The 25,134-nt window shown below is 46.5% G+C and overlaps 2 protein-coding genes across 4 annotated transcripts in view; both read left to right on the plus strand.

The window, feature by feature from the left end:
• The window catches only part of LOC141162306 (uncharacterized), a 50,103-nt gene extending 43,911 nt beyond the window's left edge, over positions 1-6,192 (plus strand). For both annotated transcript variants that reach the window (XM_073648278.1, XM_073648279.1), the window contains 6 exons: positions 395-476; positions 1,572-1,709; positions 2,016-2,171; positions 2,774-2,914; positions 2,999-3,108; positions 3,445-6,192. In XM_073648278.1, the coding sequence (XP_073504379.1) occupies positions 395-476; positions 1,572-1,709; positions 2,016-2,171; positions 2,774-2,914; positions 2,999-3,108; positions 3,445-3,454 (637 nt within the window). In that variant the 3' untranslated portion in view covers positions 3,455-6,192. The remainder of the gene's footprint in view (positions 1-394; positions 477-1,571; positions 1,710-2,015; positions 2,172-2,773; positions 2,915-2,998; positions 3,109-3,444) is intronic.
• Positions 6,193-12,050: 5,858 nt separating this feature from the next.
• Positions 12,051-25,134, plus strand: part of CAPN15 (calpain 15) — a 30,806-nt gene continuing 17,722 nt past the window's right edge. The window contains exon 1 of one of the 2 annotated variants that reach the window (XM_073648281.1): positions 12,051-12,160. Coding sequence is in view for 1 of the 2 variants with exons in the window: in XM_073648280.1 (XP_073504381.1) it covers positions 24,781-24,938 (158 nt within the window). In the remaining variant the exon portion in view is untranslated. Of the gene's footprint in view, positions 12,161-24,360; positions 24,939-25,134 lie in introns of those variants that run through there. The other variant, XM_073648280.1, reaches the window with a different exon arrangement.

Consider the following 25,134-nt stretch of genomic DNA (forward strand, 5'->3'; position numbering starts at 1 on the left):
AGTCAGGGAGCACTCCCTCTTGGCTACAAAAACTAGACTTGTATACAGGGGAGAGGGGGCCATATCTCAGGAACGGAGAGGAGCAGGAACAAAAGAAAAACATCGCCGGATTCAGGAGAACAGCGACATTTACACCGGGTAAAAAAAAATTACATATTTATGGTAATGACAGTTCCTCTAAGAATTGCATTGTCTGATACATTGTCACATCTGAGGGCTAGTTACAATGTAAAGACTGATTTAAATGTAGATAGTTGGTCTGATATTTCAATGCATGTAATTCAGAGACTGACATTTTAATATTGGGATGATACTCTAATCTTGCCCAAATCTTAATTTTTGTAGCCCCTGACAGTATAAAAAAAATATTTATTATTTATTTTTTATTCTGCAGAGTTCAGGAACTGGAAAACGAGAACGTGGAGCTGAACTCCCAGCTGCCCAGCGCAAAGGCAACGACACAGAGACTGGAGGAGGTCAGCTACATCTAAGGCTATGAGCACACAAAGGGTTTTTTTTTTATTTATGACCGTAAAAAATAAAAAATAAAGTTTTTCAGGCAGAAACCCCTTCAAGAAATTCTCTGGTCTTGGAGGAGTTTATTGCTTTTTAAATCGGTTTTGAAAAAGTTCCCCCCCAAAGTGTTCTTTGCAGCCTTTTAATTTGGATATTGTCTAAACTGGAGAGGTTTTTGCTGTTTTTTTTTCCACCAAGTATTTTTCAAAACTTCATCAGGGTAAAAAAAAAAAAAAAAAAAGCTCAAAAAGCACTCGTCACATAAACAGCAAGGTGGGTTTTTTATAGCAGTACATTGGAAGAGTTTTCCAAGAGGTTTTGAAATAGTTTATGATGATGATTTTGGAGAGGATTCACTCCAGAACAATGTGTTCATATAACGTCCTTTTCGGGCAGATTCCACGTGAAATGTGAAAAAAGTGAACATTAATGCACAGCAATGTCATTGCTGTGCACATGTTTCGTCTTCTATCACTTCTTGTACCTGCTTTAAGTTTCGGCTCACTCTTCGGGCGGCTTCCAATCTTCACAGTATAGAGCAAAAGACGCCTCCGCAAGAAAGATGGCTGAGGTTTTGTGCACACAGAGTTTTCGGAATAGAAACTGATCTGAAATGCTCCATATCCTCTTCAAATATGTAAAACTCCTCAAAAACTTGGAAGTTTTTGCTCCGTTTCTGCTCCAAAAAAACTCAGTGTACACATAGCCACTGAGCAGAAACTCTCCAGTTTTCAAAACTCCTCAAAAACATTGAGTTTCTGCTCTGAAAACTCAGCAAAAAGACCCTAAAGGTATGTTCACGCAGAGTGTTTTTTTTTTTCTTTTCTCCAAGGTGTGGGTCCGCTATAGAAAAAACGGTTGAAAAATCCCTCTTCAAATGTTTTTCAAGTGTTTTTTTTTTTTTTGTTTAATTGATTAAAAAATAAAAATAAAAACGAGAATAACACCCAAAAAAAAGTCTAGGAAAAATGTTAACAAGTTGCTTCAGGAAACCCCCACTTTTTTATATATATGGAGTGGCCAATCCCTTTAAGACTTATCATTTTTGTCCGTAGGAGAAACATAAACTGTTGGATGATGTGGAAGAACTGCAGCGTCAGCTTAAAGGCCACCAGGAGCAGAACATGAAGCTGGAAGGGAAGCTGAGCAAGGAGAAGCACAAACAACAGAAGGAGAAAGAGCGGTGCCAAGAGGTGAGAGTGACCGTGCCACCGTGCCAGTGTCCTTGACTGATCCCTGTCTGGCTTCTCTTTTTATGCCGCCTACAGCATTTTCATTACTTTCTGAAATGCAGAGAGAGATGAGAAAGATGTAAAAAGAAAAAAAAATATCACTTTACAGGCCAGTATTCCCCTGTTCGGCCCGGCAATAATGCAAATATTACAGCGGCGTCACGACTCATTTGATGCCGCTAATATCTGGGTTAAACAAAAAAGGCTAAAAAATGTGATTGTAACTCTCATACCTTTTTAAACTGGCTCCTCTTTTCGCAATGGCAGGTAATAGAGGAGCTCCGGCGGGAGCTGGAACAAACGCAGCTGTTGCGCCTCGAAATGGAACAGAGAATGGGAGTGGGGAATAGCGCCGCCCTTCAGGAGTACAACAGCCGCACCAAGGAGGCCGAGCTGGAGCAAGAAGTCCGGAGGCTTAAACAGGTACCGCTACCACCTCATCGGATCTGCTCCTGTCTGCATGTAAATACACATCCTATAGGTAGTTATGACACTAAAGCATGGTGGGGCTCATAAAAGTCACACATTTTGTGTAGCACTTAGCTGCGTAAAAATTCAGTTTTTACTCTCCTGAGCTCTTCACTGCCTCCACATTGGACAATACATACACTTGATTCGTCTGTACAATCTATGGTTTTGTACAGTGTTCTGTCAGCCAGGTTTTTATCTTCTGCCATCCACAGAAACATATCTGTATTTGTGTTTTTTACATCATTGGCTTGTTTCCAGCAAAGATCAACAGTCCTGCACTCCACTCCGCTCTTCCTGCACAATTGGGTTCTGTGGAGCTGACACAAGCAGGGATAAGCTGTTTGATGCCTTCTGCTGACAGATCAGTGATATAAAACTGCAAGTGGTGCTCTGTGGATGCATATGGCCAACGATAAGCTTCTGCCATGTGCTTCAGTAGAGCTGCATTTTCAGTTTTGCATCATTAATCTGTCAGCAGCAGCCAGAAACACAGCTCAGCTCTGTGGGAATAACACTTTAATGACATAAAGAATATATACATCTTTCCATTTTAGGAACAGCGGCTTCTCAAGGAGCAGAATGAAGAACTCAACGGCCAGATCATTAACCTCAGCATCCAGGGAGCCAAGAACTTGTTCTCCACCACCTTCTCTGACTCGCTGGCCGCTGAAATCAGCAGTGTTTCTAGAGATGAGGTACAAAAAAGACGTTTAACACGTAAGTGTAGACTACAAGTGCCTCTGACCGTCCGCTTCTCACTGTCGTACCCTTCTCCGCAGCTGATGGAGGCAATTCAGAAGCAGGAGGAAATTAATCTTCGATTACAGGACTACATTGACAGGATCATCGTGGCAATTATGGAGACCAACCCAGCCATATTGGAAGTGAAGTGAGTGTCTGTATATAGAAGGTGGTGTCTAGGGTGGGCTGCCCCTGTTTCTCCAACAGTGCTCTTGCAACACTATTATAGCATGCCAATGGGCTGCAAGGCTGTTTGGGATGTAAAGAAGACCCCCAGGTCTGCCATGTGTATGCTTACTATGTTTTACAGGGTCCAAAAATTGCCAAAGTTTGGACAACTTCTGTCAAGTTTGGGGTCTCACCCATTTTTTTTCCCGTATTAAAAGGGAGTATTGGCCACCTACAACATCCACATAACCTGGTGGACAAAAAGGTGGTCTGCAAATCGACCTCTTGACTTTACTTATTTTTTTCTTTACTGCAGGATACATTAACCCCACAAGTCAGTCCAGAAGAAGACGTAGCTCTGCCCATGATACAGAGAGCAGAGGAGGCAGATATGACCTTGACCACTGAGCCACTCGGGCTGATCCGCTGTGACGTGTGAACCTTCCGGGCTTCCATGGAGATAGCTGTTGTGCGTCAGCAACTCGTCTTGTCTTACACTTGTGTCTTAAAGTATGCACAAAGAGACTCAAGGACAAAGCTGGGGAACATTATGCACAAAGAGACTCAAGGACTAAGCTGGGGAACATCATGGTTGAACCTATCGTAGACCCTCCCCCCTGCACCCCTGAGGAGTCGCTTTCACCTTGAAGACCCTTCTCACTGCTTAAATGTCACCTTAAGTGATTTAATACCAGAATGTATAGCTGTCCACTATTGTGGGCCTGGTCTATCGGATATCTACCAACATGGATCCTTAGACCATGGACTTAACGAGTGAATGTGTATATAGTGTTGCGTCAATGCACAAATGTATATAGGTCGGCGTATAGGTGGGTTTGTGTGTAAAAGCGGCACGGGGGGGGGGAATCGGGACAGTAATAATGTTCCATCATTTCACGGGTTTCTCATTAATTTATAAATGGATTTTGGTGTTGTGGTATCACTCCTGGAAAGAAGTTTGCAGCTCCCAGGTCTCTACCTCAGCATGCACTCCCAGCACAAGGACTGCATTCTGGGGTTATGACCTTTTTATATTTTAATAAACCCCCAGCGAATCCTACGTATTATTTGCACAAAATCCACGTCATGTGTATAAGAAGCGCACCAGATCACGCAGGACCTGTACACACAGCAGGCTGCTACTGTGAACCCCCCCTTTAAATATTCGACTTCATGGTGCTGCATCTGACTCCTGACCACGGAGAGGGTGAAAATGACTCGTGGGGCTTCTTCTCTCGCTTTCTCCTCTCCTCTTTTTTTTATATGCAGACAAATCACATTTTTAGACACTTTTGAAGAAAGTTTCTATATGTGTATGTAAATAATTAGATTAAAAAAAATTATATATATATATATATATATATATATATATATATATATATATATATATATATATATATATATATATATATATATATATATATATATATATATATATATATATATATATATATAGCTGTAAATATACAGGTATATGGAACTGACGGGGTCCTCCGGGGGGGCGACACATTCCTGTCCAGTCACTGGATTTGACCATGTCGTGGCCAAAGGGCAATAGCAATATAATCCCCGTGCTGATGACGTGGTTAAACTGGCGGAGTCCTACAAAGCTGCGGGGCGGCAGCCATTTTCTTGAAGACGGGGAACATGCTACTGGTATAAAGTTTTAAGATATTCCACAACTTTGGTGGAAAGAGGGTGTCCGTAATTGCAAGGAATCCTCCTTTATTTTAGTGGTTCGTCCTCTTATTTTTATTTTTTTTTTCTTTTGGTGAAAATTTGTTGGTAGCAGTAGTTCTATCACTAATATTTCAAGCAAAGGGAATACATGTAAGGATGAGGGGTCCCCAGAGCATGCATCTTAAAGGGGCCCTCTTCCTGGTGCTAGTTCAACCCCACAGCACTTTACACCCCCCAACCTGGCACAAGAGGTACTGCATTTATTTATTGTTGCCCCTTTCCACACCCCACCATTGGTTTCTATTGCTGATTTGCCTATGGAGAAATTCTCCCAATACAAAGCCAGCCCCTTCTGAGGGCATCATGGCCACATCTTTGATAACCCCCCTCCCTCCCCCTTAATTTCAATCCCTATTACCAAATTTATAAAAATTTGCCAAGATGGCAGAGCTAGTGACACAGAGGAAATTACGAACACTGATTTAAATTCAATGTAGTCTTGTTTCAGTGACATCACTCAGTTTCAGGTCTCTGTGATGTCACAGGGTTCCAAGGCTCGGTGACATCATCAGATTGCAAGTTTGGATAACATCACTGGGTTCTAACGCTCGGTGACATCACTGGGTTCTAACGCTCGGTGACATGACTGGGTTCTAACGCTCGGTGACATGACTGGGTTCTAACGCTCGGTGACATGACTGGGTTCTAACGCTCGGTGACATCACTTGGTTTCACTACTGAAATCACGGGATTTCACTTCTCCCTGACATCACCGGGCTCCAGAGCCCGGTGACATCACTGGATTTCAAGTTTTGATAACATGACTGGGTTCCACATCTCGGTGATGTCATAGAGTTTCGCATCTCCGTGAAATCACCAGGTTTCCGGCTCTGTGACATCACTGAATTTAAAGTTTTGATAACATAACTGGGTTCAAGGGCTCTGTGACATCACTGTTTCACGACTCAGTGACATCACAGGATTTTACTTCTCGCTGACATCACAGGGTTCCAGAGCCAGGTGACATCATTGGATTCCAGGTTTTGATAACACTGGGTTCTAGGACTCTGTGACATCACTAGATTTCATTTCTTGCTGACATCACAGGTTCCCAGGGCCGGTGACATCACTGGATTTCACGTTTTGATAGCATAACTGGGTTCCACGGCTCAGTGACATGACTGGCTTCATGCAAATGGGCTGATGACAGTCGTACGCTGCACTATGTAGCTGACCAGACAGAGGGCGCTTTGGAGCATGAACGTACGTGACATGTAAAAAGAATCATTTGTTTTAATTTAATTATTCTGAGATCATTTGCTTTATCTTTGTGTATTTTCAGAAATTTCTGGTGAGGAATAAATTCCGTTTGATTGCAGTAAACGCCTTGTCCGTGTCACTTGTGACAAATCGGTGTAGACCAGCAAGACCATCATAACTTTCGGCTGAGTGTGCATGGTGCTTTAAATAAAACGGAGATAAGCGGCCACCTATGTCTGGTGCCATTTATCTTCAAGGGAGGAAGGTGTGATACCACACATAACCTGTAGACAGGCGTGGCGCTGTTTTTGCAAGAAACCTGCCATATTTTCTTATCCTGCACAAATCGCTTAATGGGTTATTTCCCTTCTTTGGAAATGTGTATTGTCGGATAGAGCTTGTAAATACAAGCCAGTTTGCAATTGGCTGTTTCTTCAAATCTTCAACCATTTTTGAGATATTAACACTTTTTTTTTACTTTTGTTTATAGTTCGTTGCCTTGGAGACCGACCATCGCTGCTTAGAACATGCACAGTGCTTACGAGATCTTTCCTGTGACCTTGTAAGCACTATTTTGAAACTATCCGGGATCGCTGGAGCTCATCGTTGCCTCCTAATCCTGGCCAGCTTTGTTGCAGCGCTTACAAGCTAGACAGCAGCGGTGGTCGGTCTCCTAGGCAACAAGCTTTAAAGAAAACAAAACTGTTAAAATTTGCAGCCGTTCTAGAGATATTAACAAGCAGCAAATTGCAAAAGTGCTTGTTTTTACCAGCTCTATCCGACAATAACGAATAAACCTTTGATTTATAAAGTCTATTGTTCTCTGGTGTCAGACACTTCAGGCTGATTGAGAGGGGGTAAACCTAGACATGATACCAGCAGTTTTCCTGGCAAAAAAACCCATATTTAAACAAGAGGTTCTTCAGCAGCTGAAGTGTTGTGTACCTCAGCTGCTGCAGAACATAAATATACAGCTGCAGACCTGGCATGTGAAAATGATAAGGGAATTTTGGATCTATCAATGGTGGACAGAAAGTTTCCCCTTTAGTTGTCAAAAAAGAGTTTCTGCAGCAGCTGAGGTGTGTTTAAAGAAATAATAAGACATGTTGCACTCATTCTTCCTGTGAAATATGACAGTTTCTGCAAGTTTGAACTGAGCCTTGAAAGTCTGTCAGCTTTTATGTTCTCATAGTTTTATCTTAAAGGGATTCTCCTCCGCTTCGTGCTGCCGCCAGGTGACGGGCACTTGTTCACACGAGAACACCGGCACAAGATCTGTCAGAGGCTCCACATCATCGGCACCTGTCGAAGTGAGAAGCGCTGCAGAATCCCATAAAAAAAGGGGACGTCCCCCACGAGGGGGCGGGGCCTGACACATGGTGTACGTCCTGCTCCGCCCCCTCATGTGACCATATGGAAAATCGGGAAAAAATGTACACGTGAGGATCAGAAATATTCTATAAGGCTTTCCTAATAGGTTGTAAAGTATTTCTAGGTGTAAATAGAGGCTTTCCAGAGAACTAAACTACTTGTACGGCCATTTTTATACAGATTGACCATAGAGATCTATGATATGGGGTGCTGATCACTTCTACTTTAGAGGCTTCGTCAAAATCCCCTACTAGCAGATTCTGTCATATTTCACAAACAAATCACTATTTTATGTATTTTTACAAGTAAAACTAAAGGAAAAGTGGAGGCAACCAATCAGATTTCACCTCTCATTTTTTAGACGCTTTTGAAAAAAAATGCAAGCAATGATTTCATTGGTTGCTATGGGCTCCCCAGTGGTATCTATGGGACAATATCAAAGGAAAAGCAGAGGCAGCCAATCAGATTTCAACTCTCATTTTTTAGATGCTTTTGGAAAGACATAAGCTGGGATTCAATTGGTTGCTGTGGGCTCCACAGTGGCAGCCATTTTCTGGTGTATTCTTATAGATCCTATGGCATATTTTACCTCTGTGGGGCCAGTGCCAAAATGGCACACGTTGGCTGTCTTAAAATTTTCGACATGCGCGGCTTTTAAGAGGTTGGAAATGCGAGAAAGTGTCACTTCCAGACGTCCATCAACCCCCGCCATCAACATGCAGATGGAACCTGGGTGGGCTTCATAAAAACAGTACTTTTACAATACACTGCAATGTTACAGTATTGTACAAGCGATTGCAGGTCCAAATATCCTAATGGTGCCAATAAAAATATTAAAATAAAAATTTTATAAATTAAGATATATTTAAAAATATAAATAAAATAAATTGAAATAAAAAGGAAATTAAGATATATTTAAAAAATATAAATAAAATGAATTAAAATAAAAGTAAAAAATGTTAATTTATTCAATTAATTTTATTTATATATTTGTAAATATATCTTAATTTTATTTTTAAGATATCTTAAAAATATATAAATAAAATGAATAAATTAAAAAATAAAATAAAATGAAGATATATTTAAAACAATATCAATAAAATACATTTTTATTTTAATTATTTATATTTAAGATATCTTAAAAATATATGAATTATTTATTTCATATAAGGTATAAACGTTTATATATTTTTTTAAATATATCACCCCCTTTTAAAGTAAAATGTAAAAAAAAAATAGAACATATTTCTTACATTATAACTATCCAAACTAATAAAATATTACAATATTTATCCTAGAGGGCAGGAATGTCAAACTCCAAATACACAGAGGGCCAAAACTGAAAGGTTTGGACAAAGTCGAGGGCCAACCTCTATACAATGTAATGGGTGCACATAGTGCTCCATACAGAATAATGAGCCCCACATAGTCCTCCATACAGGATAATTGGCCTCACATAGTCCTCCATACAGTATAATGGGCCTCACATAGTCCTCCATACAGAATAATGGGCCCCACATAGTCCTCCATACAGAATAATGGGCCCCACATAGTTCTCCATACAGGATAATGGGCCTCACATAGTTCTCCATACAGTATAATGGACCCCACATAGTCCTCCATACAGTATAATGGGCCTCACATAGTCCTCCATATAGTATAATGGGCCCCACATAGTCCTCCATACAGGATAACGGGCCTCACAAAGTCCTCCATACAGTATAACGGCCCTCACATAGTCCTCCATACAGTATAATGGGCCCCACATAGTCCTCCGTACAGTATAATGGGCCCCACATAGTCCTCCATACAGTATAATGGGCCCCACATAGTCCTCCATACAGTATAATGGGCCCCACATAGTCCTCCATACAGAATGGGCCCCACATAACCCGCCATACAGAATAATGTGCCCCACATAGCCCTCCATACAGAATAATGGGCCCCACATAGCCCTCCATACAGAATAATGGGCCCCACATAGTCCTCCATACAGAATAATGGGCCCCACATAGTCCTCCATACAGTATAATGGGCCCCACATAGTCCTCCATACAGAATAATGGGCCCCACATAGCCCTCCATACAGAATAATGGGCCCCACATAGCCCTCCATACAGAATAATGAGCCCCACATAGCCCTCCATACAGAATTATGGGCCCCACATAGCCCTCCATACAGAATAATGGGCCCCACATAGCCCTCCATACAGTAAAATGGGCCTCACATAGTCCTCCATACAGTATAATGGGCCTCACATAGTCCTCCATACAGAATAATGGGCCCCACATAGTCCTCCATACAGAATATTGGGCCCCACATAGCCCTCCATACAGAATAATGGGCCCAAATAGTCCTCCATACAGTATAATGGGCCTCATAGTCCTCCATACAGTATAATGGGCCCCACATAGTCCTCCATACAGTATAATGGGCCCCACATAGTCCTCCATACAATATAATGGCCCCACATAGTCCTCCATACAGAATGGGCCCCACATAGTCCTCCATACAGAATAATGGGCCCCACATAGCCCTCCATACAGAATAATGGGCCCCACATAGTCCTCCATACAGAATAATGGGCCCCACATAGTCCTTCATACATTATAATGGCCCCACATAGTCCTCCATACAGAATAATGGGCCCCACATAGTCCTCCATACAGAATAATGGCCCCACATAGTCCTCCATACAGTATAATGGGCCCCCCATAGTCCTCCATACAGTATAATGGGCCCCCCATAGTCCTCCATACAGTATAATGGGCCCCCCATAGTCCTCCATACAGTATAATGGGCCCCACATAGTCCTCCATGCAGAATAATGGGCCCCACATAGTCCTCCATACAGAATAATGGCCCCACATAGTCCTCCATACAGTATAATGGGCCCCCCATAGTCCTCCATACAGTATAATGGGCCCCCCATAGTCCTCCATACAGTATAATGGGCCCCCCATAGTCCTCCATACAGTATAATGGGCCCCCCATAGTCCTCCATACAGTATAATGGGCCCCCCATAGTCCTCCATACAGTATAATGGGCCCCACATAGTCCTCCATACAATATAATGAGCCCCACATAGTCCTCCATACAGTATAATGGGCCGCCCATAGTCCTCCATACATTATAATGGCCCCACATAGTCCTCCATACAGAATAATGAGCCCCACATAATCCTCCATACAGAATAATGAGCCCCACATAATCCTCCATACAGAATAATGGGCCCCACATAATCCTCCATACAGAATAATGGGCCCCACATAGTCCTCCATACAGTATAATGGGCCCCACATAGTCCTCCATACAGTATAATGGGCCCCACATAGTCCTCCATACAGAATAATGGGCCCCACATAGTCCTCCATACAGAATAATGGCCCCACATAGTCCTCCATACAGTATAATGGCCCCACATAGTCCTCCATACAGAATAATGGGCTCCACATAGTCCTCCATACAGAATAATGGCCCCCCATAGTCCTCCATACTGTATAATGGGCCCCCCATAGTCCTCCATACAGTATAATGGGCCCCCCATAGTCCTCCATACAGTATAATGGGCCCCACATAGTCCTCCATACAGAATAATGGGCCCCACATAGTCCTCCATACAGTATAATGGGCCCCACATAGCCCTCTATACAGTATAATGGCCCCACAGTCCTCCATACAGAATAATGGCCCCACAAAGTCCTCCATACACTATAATGGGCCCCCCATAGTCCTCCATACACTATAATGGGCCCCCCCATAGTCCTCCATACAGTATAATGGGCCTCACATTGTCCTCCATACAGAATAATGTAAAAAAATAGTAATGACCGAATCGCTGATTATTCCATTTTTTGGAGGTAAGAAAAAAAAAAGAGATCAGAAAGGTCGTATTGACCTTAAAACGTTACAGAAAGAAAGGCCCCGACACAACTCTACAGACCGAAAAATTATAAAGGATGAGGCCAATATTTTAGGTTGTGAAAAGACAAACAATGTAAATTAGGTAACCACGGCGCCTAGTAGAACAAATGTAACACTTTGCCGTAAAGTGAACGAAGCAAAACCCAAAAATACCGAGTCTGAGTCATTATTGTTTTTTTAATTTCTCCTCACTTGGAATTTGTTTCCCATTGTTCAGTAGATAATATGATAAATTGAATCCAATCTACCCCTCGCCGTGCCCATAACGCGCCATCGTGTGGCACTGGAGGCGGAAAAATAAGAGTTCTGCATCTTGGAAGAAAAAGTGCAAAAAATGTTAAATTCCTCAAGTTTTTATAAAACATGGAGTTGCCCCTAGCAACCAGTCACATTGCTGTTTCCAGTGCAGGATCCTATGGTTGATATGTTACTCGGGTGACCACTGTAATGGCCGCCATATTGGTTACCACCCAGCTTTCCCAGGAACAGATGTGGCTGCTTTGGACGTGGACATGGAAAGGGTGTTGGAGAAGTTTATACCCCTAAGTCGCTGGAGGAAGCCTGAAATGGCGCACACACAGGCGGTAACGCCACTCTACAGCGCCGGGGCCCCAGCTGTAATGTGAGCGCGGTGGCTGTCGGGATTTGTAGTTCGCACTGCGCACAGGGCGGCCCTTGCGTCATTCTGCCGGCGGGTGGAGCTGCTGAGCTGCCGAGACCCGGAAATAGAGGCGAGGAAGGAAACCGGGAGAGCAGGAACCGGCAGCGATCAGTGCGGTCCTGGGAGTCCTGAAGGTATGAGACCTCTAATGATAGGACGTCAGATAACGGACAGATCGGTGATTACTACGGTGCGGTGATAATGACTCTGACTTCACCTTCTCTGTGAGCCCTGGAAAGGAAAATCCCATCATCTCCCACCACCTGAGTGCAGGACCCCCCCCCCCCCCATCATCTCCCACCACCTGAGTGCAGGACCCCCCCCCCACATCATCTCCCACCACCTGAGTGCAGGACCCCCCCCCCCATCATCTCCCACCACCTGAGTGCAGGACCCCCCCCCCCATCATCTCCCACCACCTGAGTGCAGGACCCCCCCCCCCCATCATCTCCCACCACCTGAGTGCAGGACCCCCCCCCCCACATCATCTCCCACCACCTGAGTGCAGGACCCCCCCCCCCCATCATCTCCCACCACCTGAGTGCAGGACCCCCCCCCATCATCTCCCACCACCTGAGTGCAGGACCCCCCCCCCCCATCATCTCCCACCACCTGAGTGCAGGACCCCCCCCCCCATCATCTCCCACCACCTGAGTGCAGGACCCCCCCCCCCATCATCTCCCACCACCTGAATGCAGGACCCCCCCCCATCATCTCCCACCACCTGAGTGCAGGACACCCCCCCCCCCCATCATCTCCCACCACCTGAGTGCAGGACACCCCCCCCCCCATCATCTCCCACCACCTGAGTGCAGGACACCCCCCCCCCATCATCTCCCACCACCTGAGTGCAGGACACCCCCCCCCCATCATCTCCCACCACCTGAGTGCAGGACACCCCCCCCCCCATCATCTCCCACCACCTGAGTGCAGGACACCCCCCCCCCATCATCTCCCACCACCTGAGTGCAGGACACCCCCCCCCCCATCATCTCCCACCACCTGAGTGCAGGACACCCCCCCCCCCCCATCATCTCCCACCACCTGAGTGCAGGACACCCCCCCCCCCATCATCTCCCACCACCTGAGTGCAGGACACCCCCCCCCCATCATCTCCCACCACCTGAGTGCAGGACACCCCCCCCCATCATCTCCCACCACCTGAGTGCAGGACACCCCCCCCCCATCATCTCCCACCACCTGAGTGCAGGACCCCCCCCCCCATCATCTCCCACCACCTGAGTGCAGGACCCCCCCCCATCATCTCCCACCACCTGAGTGCAGGACCCCCCCCCCCATCATCTCCCACCACCTGAGTGCAGGACCCCCCCCCCCATCATCTCCCACCACCTGAGTGCAGGACCCCCCCCCCCATCATCTCCCACCACCTGAGTGCAGGACCCCCCCCCCATCATCTCCCACCACCTGAGTGCAGGACCCCCCCCCCCATCATCTCCCACCACCTGAGTGCAGGACCCCCCCCCCATCATCTCCCACCACCTGAGTGCAGGACCCCCCCCCCCATCATCTCCCACCACCTGAGTGCAGGACCCCCCCCCCATCATCTCCCACCACCTGAGTGCAGGACCCCCCCCCCCATCATCTCCCACCACCTGAGTGCAGGACCCCCCCCCCCATCATCTCCCACCACCTGAGTGCAGGACCCCCCCCCCCATCATCTCCCACCACCTGAGTGCAGGACCCCCCCCCCATCATCTCCCACCACCTGAGTGCAGGACCCCCCCCCCCATCATCTCCCACCACCTGAGTGCAGGACCCCCCCCCCCATCATCTCCTACCACCTGAGTGCAGGACCCCCCCCCCATCATCTCCCACCACCTGAGTGCAGGACCCCCCCCCCCATCATCTCCCACCACCTGAGTGCAGGACCCCCCCCCCCATCATCTCCCACCACCTGAGTGCAGGACCCCCCCCCCCATCATCTCCCACCACCTGAGTGCAGGACCCCCCCCCCCATCATCTCCCACCACCTGAGTGCAGGACCCCCCCCCCCCATCATCTCCCACCACCTGAGTGCAGGACCCCCCCCCCCCATCATCTCCCACCACCTGAGTGCAGGACCCCCCCCCCCATCATCTCCCACCACCTGAGTGCAGGACCCCCCCCCCCATCATCTCCCACCACCTGAGTGCAGGACCCCCCCCCATCATCTCCCACCACCTGAGTGCAGGACCCCCCCCCCCCATCATCTCCCACCACCTGAGTGCAGGACCCCACCACCTGAGTGCAGGACCCCCCCCCCCATCATCTCCCACCACCTGAGTGCAGGACCCCCCCCCCCCATCATCTCCCACCACCTGAGTGCAGGACCCCCCCCCCCATCATCTCCCACCACCTGAGTGCAGGACCCCCCCCCCCCATCATCTCCCACCACCTGAGTGCAGGACCCCCCCCCCCATCATCTCCCACCACCTGAGTGCAGGACCCCCCCCCCCATCATCTCCCACCACCTGAGTGCAGGACCCCCCCCCCCATCATCTCCCACCACCTGAGTGCAGGACCCCCCCCCCCATCATCTCCCACCACCTGAGTGCAGGACCCCCCCCCCCCATCATCTCCCACCACCTGAGTGCAGGACCCCCCCCCCCCATCATCTCCCACCACCTGAGTGCAGGACCCCCCCCCCCATCATCTCCCACCACCTGAGTGCAGGACCCCCCCCCCCATCATCTCCCACCACCTGAGTGCAGGACCCCCCCCCCATCATCTCCCACCACCTGAGTGCAGGACCCCCCCCCCATCATCTCCCACCACCTGAGTGCAGGACCCCCCCCCCATCATCTCCCACCACCTGAGTGCAGGACCCCCCCCCCATCATCTCCCACCACCTGAGTGCAGGATCTCCCACCACCTAAATTGTTATAATCTAGTGACGCCCCCTGATATTTCTGGGCCCTTGAGTGGTTAAATTCCGAATGATCTTTTATTCTGGGGCCATAAGGTCCCAAATTCCAGGATTACAAAGCTGGGGTCACTTTTTTTTTTTCCCCCTCCACCCTCCTCCTGGGTCCGTGTCCTGATATTGCAGTTCAGCCCCATAATGAAACCTATTGCAATACCAGGCACATCCTGTAGATTAGGGTGGCGCTGTTTCTAGGAGAAAAAAAAGACTTAAAATCTTATACAACTCCCTTTCAGTCTCCTTTGTGAAACTACATGTGGTATAGAGGATTTCTTTCCGGGGGTCTGTGGGGTCTTTGGCCTTCTGACTTCCGTGTTGTGTCTCATCTTCCTCCAGTTCGTGTTCGTGAACATGGCGGTGCAGATATCCTGTTATCAGCGGGTCTCTGGGCTTCCATGGGCGTCTTATCGTGGTGGACCTCGAGAATTATCTTCCTTCACACTCGTGTTGTCGCCAGCGCTGTGTAGACTCGGCGTTCTGCTCGTCACAGTCCATCTACAGGCAAGGGAGGGTTAATTATCTCTCCTGGCTGATGGGGGTGCTATGATCACGCAGGTGCCCCCATAAAGCAGATGAATTTGCAGGGGAGCAAGGTGCTGCTCATGTGTCCTACAGTGGCCACTACTGGGGAAATGTAGTATTACGGTGCTGCCCATTCAGCTCAATGGTCGTGCTGCCGCGCCGTGCTGCCGAGTCCTGCAGAAGAAAACTCGGCCATGTGTTTGCTAAAGGGAGAGAGGGGAAGGCCGATAACGGACACCTCTGGCATCGGCCTATCTGCCCTAGAAACGAAGGGATCAAGTGTTGAGATTCCAACTGTCTGATCCGTCTCGTATTCCGTCACGATGGAATCAGGAGCCCCCCATTAGATGGTCGGACCCCCCAGATGAGGGGCTCCTCCTGCTGTCATCACAAGGGCCTTTTAGGCTTTACACGTAATATATGAACAGGAAATTCCTCATCCTGAGTCAGCGGCCATGTGATCCGCACGTCCTCGGGCCGCGTCTCATCATCTGCGTAAAAGAAAGTATGAACAGTAAAAATGTCTTTAACCTGTCTAATAGGCGCCAGATTACCGGATAATCTGGATTATTGGATTGATGTAGGGAAAAGCATATAGAGAAAGGGACAGATCTGAGAGAGACATTTTGTGCTCATGTGGATAGGTGACCGGTACCATTGATGGCATATCCCTTTATCACCTTGCTTCATGCCGCACATCCGATGCGACATCTGCTTTTTTGGAACCGACAGCTGTTTACTTAAATCCCACCATTGATCTCTGATGGCATTTAATTGGCGCAATGCTGGTTTGGCGGCTGCTCCCCGGCTGGTTTGGCGGCTGCTCCCCGGCTGGTTTGGCGGCGACTGTAAAAGGCAGATCTATGAAAACATATATAAAAAAATGAATTAACTCACAGAGAGAAGCTGACATACAGGTGGGATACAATGACCAGTCGGTGCTTGCTGCCGCCAGCCGTGTCCTTTTAATAAGCTCAAACAGGAAAGGAGCAGAAGCAGCGGAGAGAGGGGGAAGCAGGTGGCAGGAAGCCCCCCAGAGGGACGCGTTGTTGTTTTTTTGTTTTTTTGTCCAAACTATAAATATGTGGATTTTTTTCCACCATTATGGGGTGTGTGGGGGTGCCCGGTGCGGGCCGTGTTATACAGCCAGCACCCGCCTTTAAAAACTGTGATTGAAGCGAGCACCAATCACTGCTGTTTGACAGCAGCATTTAAAGTGGTTTTCCCCTTTCAAAAAATCCTGGTTCCTGAGTTGTTGTTTTTTTATGACAAACTGTGCTTTATTCACCCTACCCGGGTCAAGCGCTGCTGTTCCGTGTATAGAAGAGACGGCCGAGATGGTTGTTGGCTGAATGAGCACTCCGTGTATGGAGGAGACCGACTGGAGGTGGTTGTCGGCTGAACTAGCGCTCCGTGCATGGAAGAGACGGACTGGAGGTGGTTGTCGGCTGAACGAGCGCTCCGTGCGTGGAAGAGACGGACTGGAGGTGGTTGTCAGCTGAACGAGCGCTCCGTGCGTGGAAGAGACGGACTGGAGGTGGTTGTCGGCTGAACGAGCGCTCCGTGCGTGGAAGAGACGGTCTGGAGGTGGTTGTCGGCTGAACGAGCGCTCCGTGCGTGGAAGAGACGGACTGGAGGTGGTTGTCGGCTGAACGAGCGCTCCGTGCGTGGAAGAGAAGGACTGGAGGTGGTTGTCGGCTGAACGAGCGCTCCGTGCGTGGAAGAGACGGACTGGAGGTGGTTGTCGGCTGAACGAGCGCTCCGTGCGTGGAAGAGACGGACTGGAGGTGGTTGTCGGCTGAACGAGCGCTCCGTGCGTGGAAGAGACGGACTGGAGGTGGTTGTCGGCTGAACGAGCGCTCCGTGCGTGGAAGAGACGGACTGGAGGTGGTTGTCGGCTGAAGGAGCGCTCCGTGCGTGGAAAAGACGGACTGGAGGTGGTTGTCGGCTGAACGAGCGCTCCATATATTGGAGAGACGGACTGGAGGTGGTTGTCGGCTGAAGGAGCGCTCCCCTGTATGGAAGAGACGGACTGGAAGTGGTTGTCGGCTGAACAAGCGCTCCATATATTGGAGAGACTGACTGGAGGTGGTTGTCGGTTGAAGTAGCGCTCCCATGTATTGGAAGAGAAGGACTGGAGGTGGTTGTCGGCTGAACGAGCGCTCTCTATATTGGAGAGACGGCTGACAGCAGCTAATGTATATGGTGGCGTTACCTCTTGGTTTATGTCGTGACTTGCCAGGATAGGATGAGATCAGATCACAGCAATGATGGCAGCAGGGGGTGAGTATGTTGATGTTGTTGGAGGCAGTGACCACAGATTGTTGAATCATTGACAGGATAGTCCAGCAGCACTGAGTATTTCAGGAGGGGGGTAAGCCTTGTGTGAGACATTGGGCGATCTTAGGGCGGACATCGTACGGCTATGAAACTCTTCTTAGAGCCACGTGACGTTTATTGTCACCATATCTTTACAGGGAAACTGCCATTTAAAGGCGCAGGCACTGAGTAAAGTGGTCTGTGGCTATTTCTGGAGAACAGTTGCTGGTAACTGTACCCGCAGAAGCAGACAGGGGCACGGGGTGCAGGGATCGCCTGTCTCATTTCACCTAGTGCTCCAGAAAGTTTTACTTGTGTTAACTCCTCTTATATTGGAGAAATGCCTGAACTTTCCCTTTTAATAATGACCATTAAATTCATGCCTATGAGTTGTCGCCAATCTTTGCCTGGTGGAAGTAGTCATTCGTGTTGCCCGGCTTCACTAGAAATCTGCATTTATTCTGCCCAGTTTCCTTATTGCAGACGTTTATAGCGGTAGAAGGGAAAATCTGATTCGTCGTATAAGTCTGGGATTTGTCGCAGAGCTTTCCCCATCACGCCTGGGATTAATCTGCTCTTTTCTCACGTCTTTATAACCTGTAAACTTCCTGGAACCTTTTTATTATAACGCCCACGTGCTGCCTGTTATTACATTGCAATTCGTTGCTGGAAACACACGCCAGACTTAGACTTCTTGGAACTTCGGAAGCCGGATAAATGGATATTAACTGTATAGAAATTCCCTTTAAAGGGGTTATTTCCCATTTTTGTACATGGATATTGTTGGACAGAGCTCGTAAAAACAAGCATTTTTGCAATTTACTGATTGTTAAAATTTCCAGCCGTTCTTGAGATATTAACACTTTTCTTTTGTTACTCCAGCAATCCTGGCCAGTTTCAAAACTGTGCATGATCTGCTGTCTAGCAGCGGTGGTCGGTCTCCAACGCAACGGGACGTAAACAAAAGAAAAATATTAATATCTCAAGAACGGCTGCCAATTTTAATACTCAGTAAATTGCAAAATTTCTTGTATTTACAAGCTCTATCCGACAATACCCATATGTAAATAGGGGAAATAACCCCTTTAATTTGGTTTTATTTGGCTAGATGCTTATTGATCGCTCATCATTAGTCAGCATCAATTTATTCTAGTCGGACGGGTTCTGGTGCCAGCCATATAATGACTGCTAAAGACAAACTGTCACCAGGTCACTTTTTAATGCATTGGGGGTTGTCCACCCTTTTGGGTATTTTTTTTTTTTTTTTTTCTTAATCAATGTATTTAGGGCTAAAAATCATTTTTGCAACCAGGTTTCATTTAAAATTTTGCACTGTTTTTTTGCTTTTAACAGCTCTTCTGTTTCTTGCACATTAAACTTTGATGTGGCCATAAATCAGCTGAGAAAAAGATATAAAAGAGTTACAAACTCTCCTGTCAGACGTCAAAATGAGCTCACTGACTGATTTTCAGTTAGATCGTTCTGCGGCCAGCAATAGACAGTGCAACATAGAGGCGGCAACATAGAATCATAGAATCATAGAATGGTAGAGTTGGAAGGGACCTCCTGGGTCATCTGGTCCAACCCCCTGCTCAAAGCAGGATTCACTAGATCATCTCAGACAGATGTCTGTCCAGCCTCTGTTTGAAGACGTCCATTGAAGGGGAACTCGCCACCTCTCGTGGCAGCCTGTTCCACTCATTAATCACCCTAACTGTCAAAAAGTTTTTTCTAATATCTAATCTGTGTCTCCTCCCATTTAGTTTCATCCCATTGCTTCTAGTCTTTCCTTGTGCAAATGAGAATAATGATGATCCTTCTACAATGTGACAGCCCTTGACATATTTGTAGACAGCTATTAAGTCTCCTCTCAGTCTTCTTTTTTGCAAGCTAAACATTCCCAAATCCTGCAACCGTTCCTCATAGGACATGGTTTGCAGACCAGTCACCATTCTGGTCGCTCTTCTCTGAACTTGCTCCAGTTTGTCTATGTCTTTTTTAAAATGTGGTGCCCAAAACTGTACACAGTATTCCAGATGAGGTCTGACCAAAGAGGAGTAAAGACCGATAATGACTTCACGTGATCTAGACTGTATGCTTCTGTTAATACATCCCAGAATTGTATTTGCCTTTTTTGCTGCTGCATCACACTGTTGACTCATGTTCAGTCTATGATCTATTAGTATACCTAAGTCTTTTTCACATGTACTGTTGCTTAGCTCTATTCCTCCCATTCTGTATATGCTTTTTTCATTTTTATTGCCCAGATGTAGTACTTTGCATTTTTCCCTGTTAAAAACCATTCTGTTGGTTGCTGCCCACTGCTCCAGTTTATTTAGGTCTTTTTGAATCCTCTCTCTCTCTTCTCTAGTATTAGCTATCCCTCCTAGCTTTGTGTCATCAGCAAATTTAATCAGTTTACCCTCAATTCCTTCATCTAAATCATTGATAAAGATGTTGAACAATACAGGTCCCAGGACAGAGCCCTGTGGTACCCCACTTGAGACATTCATCCAGCTGGATGTGAAGCCATTTACAACCACCCTTTGAGTCCGATCACTAAGCCAGTTATGAATCCACCTAACAGTTGCCTGGTCCATTGCATACTTGGTCATTTTTTCAATAAGGATGGTGTGAGATACTTTGTCAAATGCTTTGCTGAAGTCAAGATATACTATATCTACAGCACTTCCCTGATCCACCCAGTCAGTGATTCTGTCATAGAAGGAAATTAAGTTAGTCTGACATGACTTGTTAGTTACAAACCCATGCTGACTCTGGTTAATCACTTCATTCTTATCCATGTACTTATATACATGTTGTTTAATAATTTGTTCAAAGATCTTTCCTGGTATAGAAGTCAGACTCACCGGCCTATAGTTCCCTGGGTCCACCTTCTTCCCCTTTTTGAAGATAGGAACAACATTTGCTCTTCTCCAGTCTTCTGGGACTTCTCCTGTTCTCCAAGAATTTTCAAAGATTATGGAGAGTGGTTCTAAAATTTCTTCTACGATCTCCTTCAGTACTCTGGGGTGTAATTCATCTGGACCTGGAGACTTGAACTCATTTATGTTAGCTAAATATTCCCTCACAATCTTTCTGTTTACAGATAACTTGGATTCCTCTATTCCTTTAAAAGGACAGTGAAGATCAGTTGATGTTACATTTTCTTTCTGAGAGAAAACAGATGCAAAATAGGAATTAAAAAGTTCGGCCTTCTCAACATCCTCTCTTACCATTTCTCCATTTTCATCCTGTAAAAATCCTATAGCATCTTTGACTTTTCTTTTACTTTTGACATACCCCCAAAATCCTTTTTTATTGCTTTTGACATCTCTTGCAAGCCTTAATTCATTGTCAGCTTTAGCTAACCTGATACGTGCCCTGCAGGATCTGCAGATTGCAGTATAATCTTCTTTAGATATGCCTCCCTCTTTCCATTTAATAAACATTTCTTTCTTTCTTTTTAGCATGTGTTTAAGTTCTGTGTTCATCCATCCTGGTTTCCTTAAATGCTTCCCATTCTTCCTACTTTTCGGGATTGTTAACGATTGTGCTTTGAGAATCTCATTTTTAAAAATTTCCCATCCTTCCTGGACATTTTTGTCCTTAAGGACATCCAGCCATTGGATCCCTCCTATTCTCTTTCTGAGTCTCTTAAAATCTGCCTTTCTAAAATCTAACCTTGAAGTTTGAGTCTTCACATGTCTTCCTCCTCTAGTTATCCAAAATTCTATAATAGCATGATCGCTGCCTCCTAGGGTCCCAGCCACCTTTATCTCCTCAACCATTTCCTCCCTGTTTATAAGGATTAGATCCAAAGTAGCAGATCCCCTTGTTTTCTCCCCTACCTTTTGGAAGATAAAGTTGTCAGCAAGAGAGGATAAGAATTTGCTTGACCTGTTAGTTTTACTTGAGAGAGATTCCCAACAAATGTCTGGATAGTTGAAATCTCCCATGACCACTACGTCATATTTTTTGGAGAACTTGGTCATTTGATACATAAAGAGTTCATCCATATCTTCAGCTTGCCCAGGTGGCCTGTAGTAAATGCCTACAATGGTGTCCTTTCCGTTGTTCTCTCCTTGTATTCTTACCCAAACAGTTTCCACAGAACTCCCAGTCTCTGAAGCTTCAATCTCTGTGCAGATATACGCTTTTCTAACATACAATGCAACACCTCCTCCTCGTTTATCAAGTCTGTTTCTTGCAAATAAGTTGTATCCTTTTAGCCTTTTATTCCAATCATGTGTATCGTCCCACCAAGTTTCAGTGATTCCAATGACATCATATTCCTTTTCCTGCATTAGTAGTTCCAATTCTCCTTGTTTGTTGCCCATGCTTTGTGCATTTGTATAAAAACATTTTAGTTTGTGATTGGTTTCTCTTCCTCCCATATTTTTATTATATAAATTGTTTTGTCTTTGTTCTTCCTTTCCACTTCCAGTAGCAGAGATCTCAATAGTATTTGTCAGCTGTATGGCTTTTTCTGGCCTTTTGCTTCCCTTCCCACATTGTTCTAGTTTAAAGCTCTTCTGATGAGTGCAGCAAGGCGACTTCCAAATACATGTTTTCCAGTCTTCGTAAGGTGCACCCCATCTCTAGCAAGTAGTCCATCGTATAGGTAATTCATTCCGTGATCCAGAAATCCAAATCCTTGTTGACGGCACCATCGACGTAGCCAGTTGTTCACCTGTAGAATCTTATTCCACCTCATTGTTCCATGGCCATCCACTGGGAGGATGGATGAGAAGACCACCTGCGCTCCCAATTCTTTCACTTTCTTGCCTAAGTCTTCAAAGTCACTGCAGATGGTTTCCAGGTCCTTTCTTGCGGTGTCATTTGTCCCCACATGTATTTAATGAAACTCAATTGCAAAAATGATATGCATAAACATGGAAAAAAAAGTGTCCCCAAGGGTGGACAGCCCCTTTTAAGACCCGACACCAGATGGCATTTGTCAGCTTTTTCTGGACCACACATTCCACGGAACGTTCCTTCCTGATAATCAGTGTAAATGCGCCTTTACTTCCAGATTTCCCTCATAGATTACAACTGATCCCAGGGGGATACTTTATGATCAGTTTATTGTTAAGTGACCCTACTTGGGTATTGTTCAAAGTGGAGAACCCATTGAAGACCACAACTTGACGTCTTGAAGGGTTATTCACGCTTTCAGAAATGGGTATTGGGTGCTTGTCAATACAAACCAGTCTGCAATTTACTGCTTATTTAAAATTTCCAGCCGTTCTTGAGATTTTAACACTTTTTTTTTTTGTTTACATCTCGTTGCCTTGGAGACCGACCACCGCTGCTAGACAGCAGATCATGCTCAGCGCTTACAAGCTTCTAAGCAGCGTTTTGAAGCTATGGATTGTTGGAGCTCGCTGTTACCTCCTAATCTCGGCCAGCTTCAGCGCAGCGCTTACAAGCTAGACAACAGCAGTGGTCGGTCTTCTAGGCAACGAGCTGTAAATAAAAGAAAAGTGGTGATATCTCAAGAACGGCTGCAAATTTTAACAAGCAGTAAATTGCAAAAGTGCTTGTTTTTACCAGCTCTTTCCAATAAAATATCAATATATGAAGATGGGAATAACCATTTAACTCTCTATAACTATTATATAGATCCCACTTCTATGACAGGGGGGAAGGGCACTTTAAAGAACAAGTGAACATGATTCTTGGCTATGGGGTGATACAGCTGCTGGCTTAATGGGGGGTGTTTCCCCTAGTAAATCTGCGATGATTGGCATTTACTAGACAGGTGATGGGGTGTGTTACCTACTTATTACCTGAATTAAGGGACTTTCCTTTTCCTGCACATCAGGTCTAGAAAACCTCACATTCTGCTTTCGGGATTTAAGATCTACGCACAACCTATAAGAAGGGAAACCTCCCGCGTGAAGCTTGTTTCATTACATCCGCCATATCCATGTGATCGGTTTCTCACCATTTTCGTGTTTTAGATCCAACATCCGCTGCTGATTAATTTGATCTCTTTTGAGCTCCTAATTCCCTGCAGAAACCTAATGATGATTTTTCTACTTTCCGGCGGCCACCACTAGGGGGAGCTCACTGCAGTCAGAACGTTCAACGTATAAATAGAATGCAGCGAACTCGCATGCTCCCTCTTGTGGGATAAGGTGGTAATGGCAATACCACCCAAAAATAATCACCTTTTTAAAGGGTTTTGGAAACTGAAACTTCAGTTTCCCTTCTGCTTCATCGGCGCTCTGCATTCTCCTGATTTCCTAATTAATGGGCTATAGGTAGAGGAAAGTGCACGCTGAGGGGGAGGGGGGGACTAAACTTTATAGACCAGGAAGCGACACTTGATTGCATAAATCACAAAAAAAATCTGCATAAAGAATGCAATGGAAAGAGTGCTCATCCTGGGCTTCCTGGTGCATGAATACTAGAAGTTGGTGGCTAGGTAGCCATGGTGCCAGAATACAAACCTCCGCCATGTTGCTTCCGTTCCGGAAGCCGGGGCCTTTCCCTGCGGGGCCCAGGCGTGTGCTGACAGATTTTACTGTTGCCTAATGACCCTTTTTATAGATCGGTCGGCGACTAATGCTCTTCGGTGTTCCTCTGCTGACACCGGTGACGTCGGCTCCTGTAATTACTTGTGAATGCCGAAAGACGGGTTGTGAGTTTTTGGCCGTCACTGTGCAATAACATGTGGGGTGCATGCCTGGAGCCGGTGTCACGCTGTCACCTGGCAGCACCGCCACGGCCCCTTCCGTCCTCCTCCTCGCTGCAGTTTGTTTTCTCTTCTCACTTCTCTCTTCTCCTTCCTTTTCCCTCCCTAAAGGTGATTCCTTCAGCCTGGTGCCCTCCTTCGCTCGCTCGCTCGCTCACCCACCCTCTTTCCCTCCCTGACAGCTGTGCCCTCCCCGTGTGTCAGCGCTCACTCTCTGTCTCTCTGATGCCCTCTGTCACCCCCTGACAGTCTCTGCTCGGCTGTCTGGGATCTAGCCCGGGATACAGATGGGGAGTTCGGCATCTTCCCTGGCAGCGGAGGGCAAGTCGCACCATGGCTCCATGGGCACTGCCTACCCTGGACTGGGCTCGCTGGGGTGGCACAGGAGCGGGCTCCCAGGGTCTGTGTGGCAGGACACAGTCATTCCCATGTACCGGACTCACAGGTAAGAGGCGGCTGCCATGCGTGGGATCTGCGCCTGTATAATAGTCTGTGTTCATTATATATAATTGGCTGTAGTTGTGGCATTACCCGGGGACATGTGGCTCTTATCAGCGTGGTACAGACACGTGTAACTCGTGGGTTATGGGTGGCAGGGGGTTAATGAATGGTAATAGCGGGCACGTGCAGCCGTTAGTGGC

This window comes from Phyllobates terribilis, unplaced genomic scaffold (assembly GCF_046119375.1).
Source record: "Phyllobates terribilis strain yellow unplaced genomic scaffold, ASM4611937v1 Scaffold_9__5_contigs__length_417890890, whole genome shotgun sequence".
Lineage (NCBI taxonomy): Eukaryota > Metazoa > Chordata > Amphibia > Anura > Dendrobatidae > Phyllobates > Phyllobates terribilis.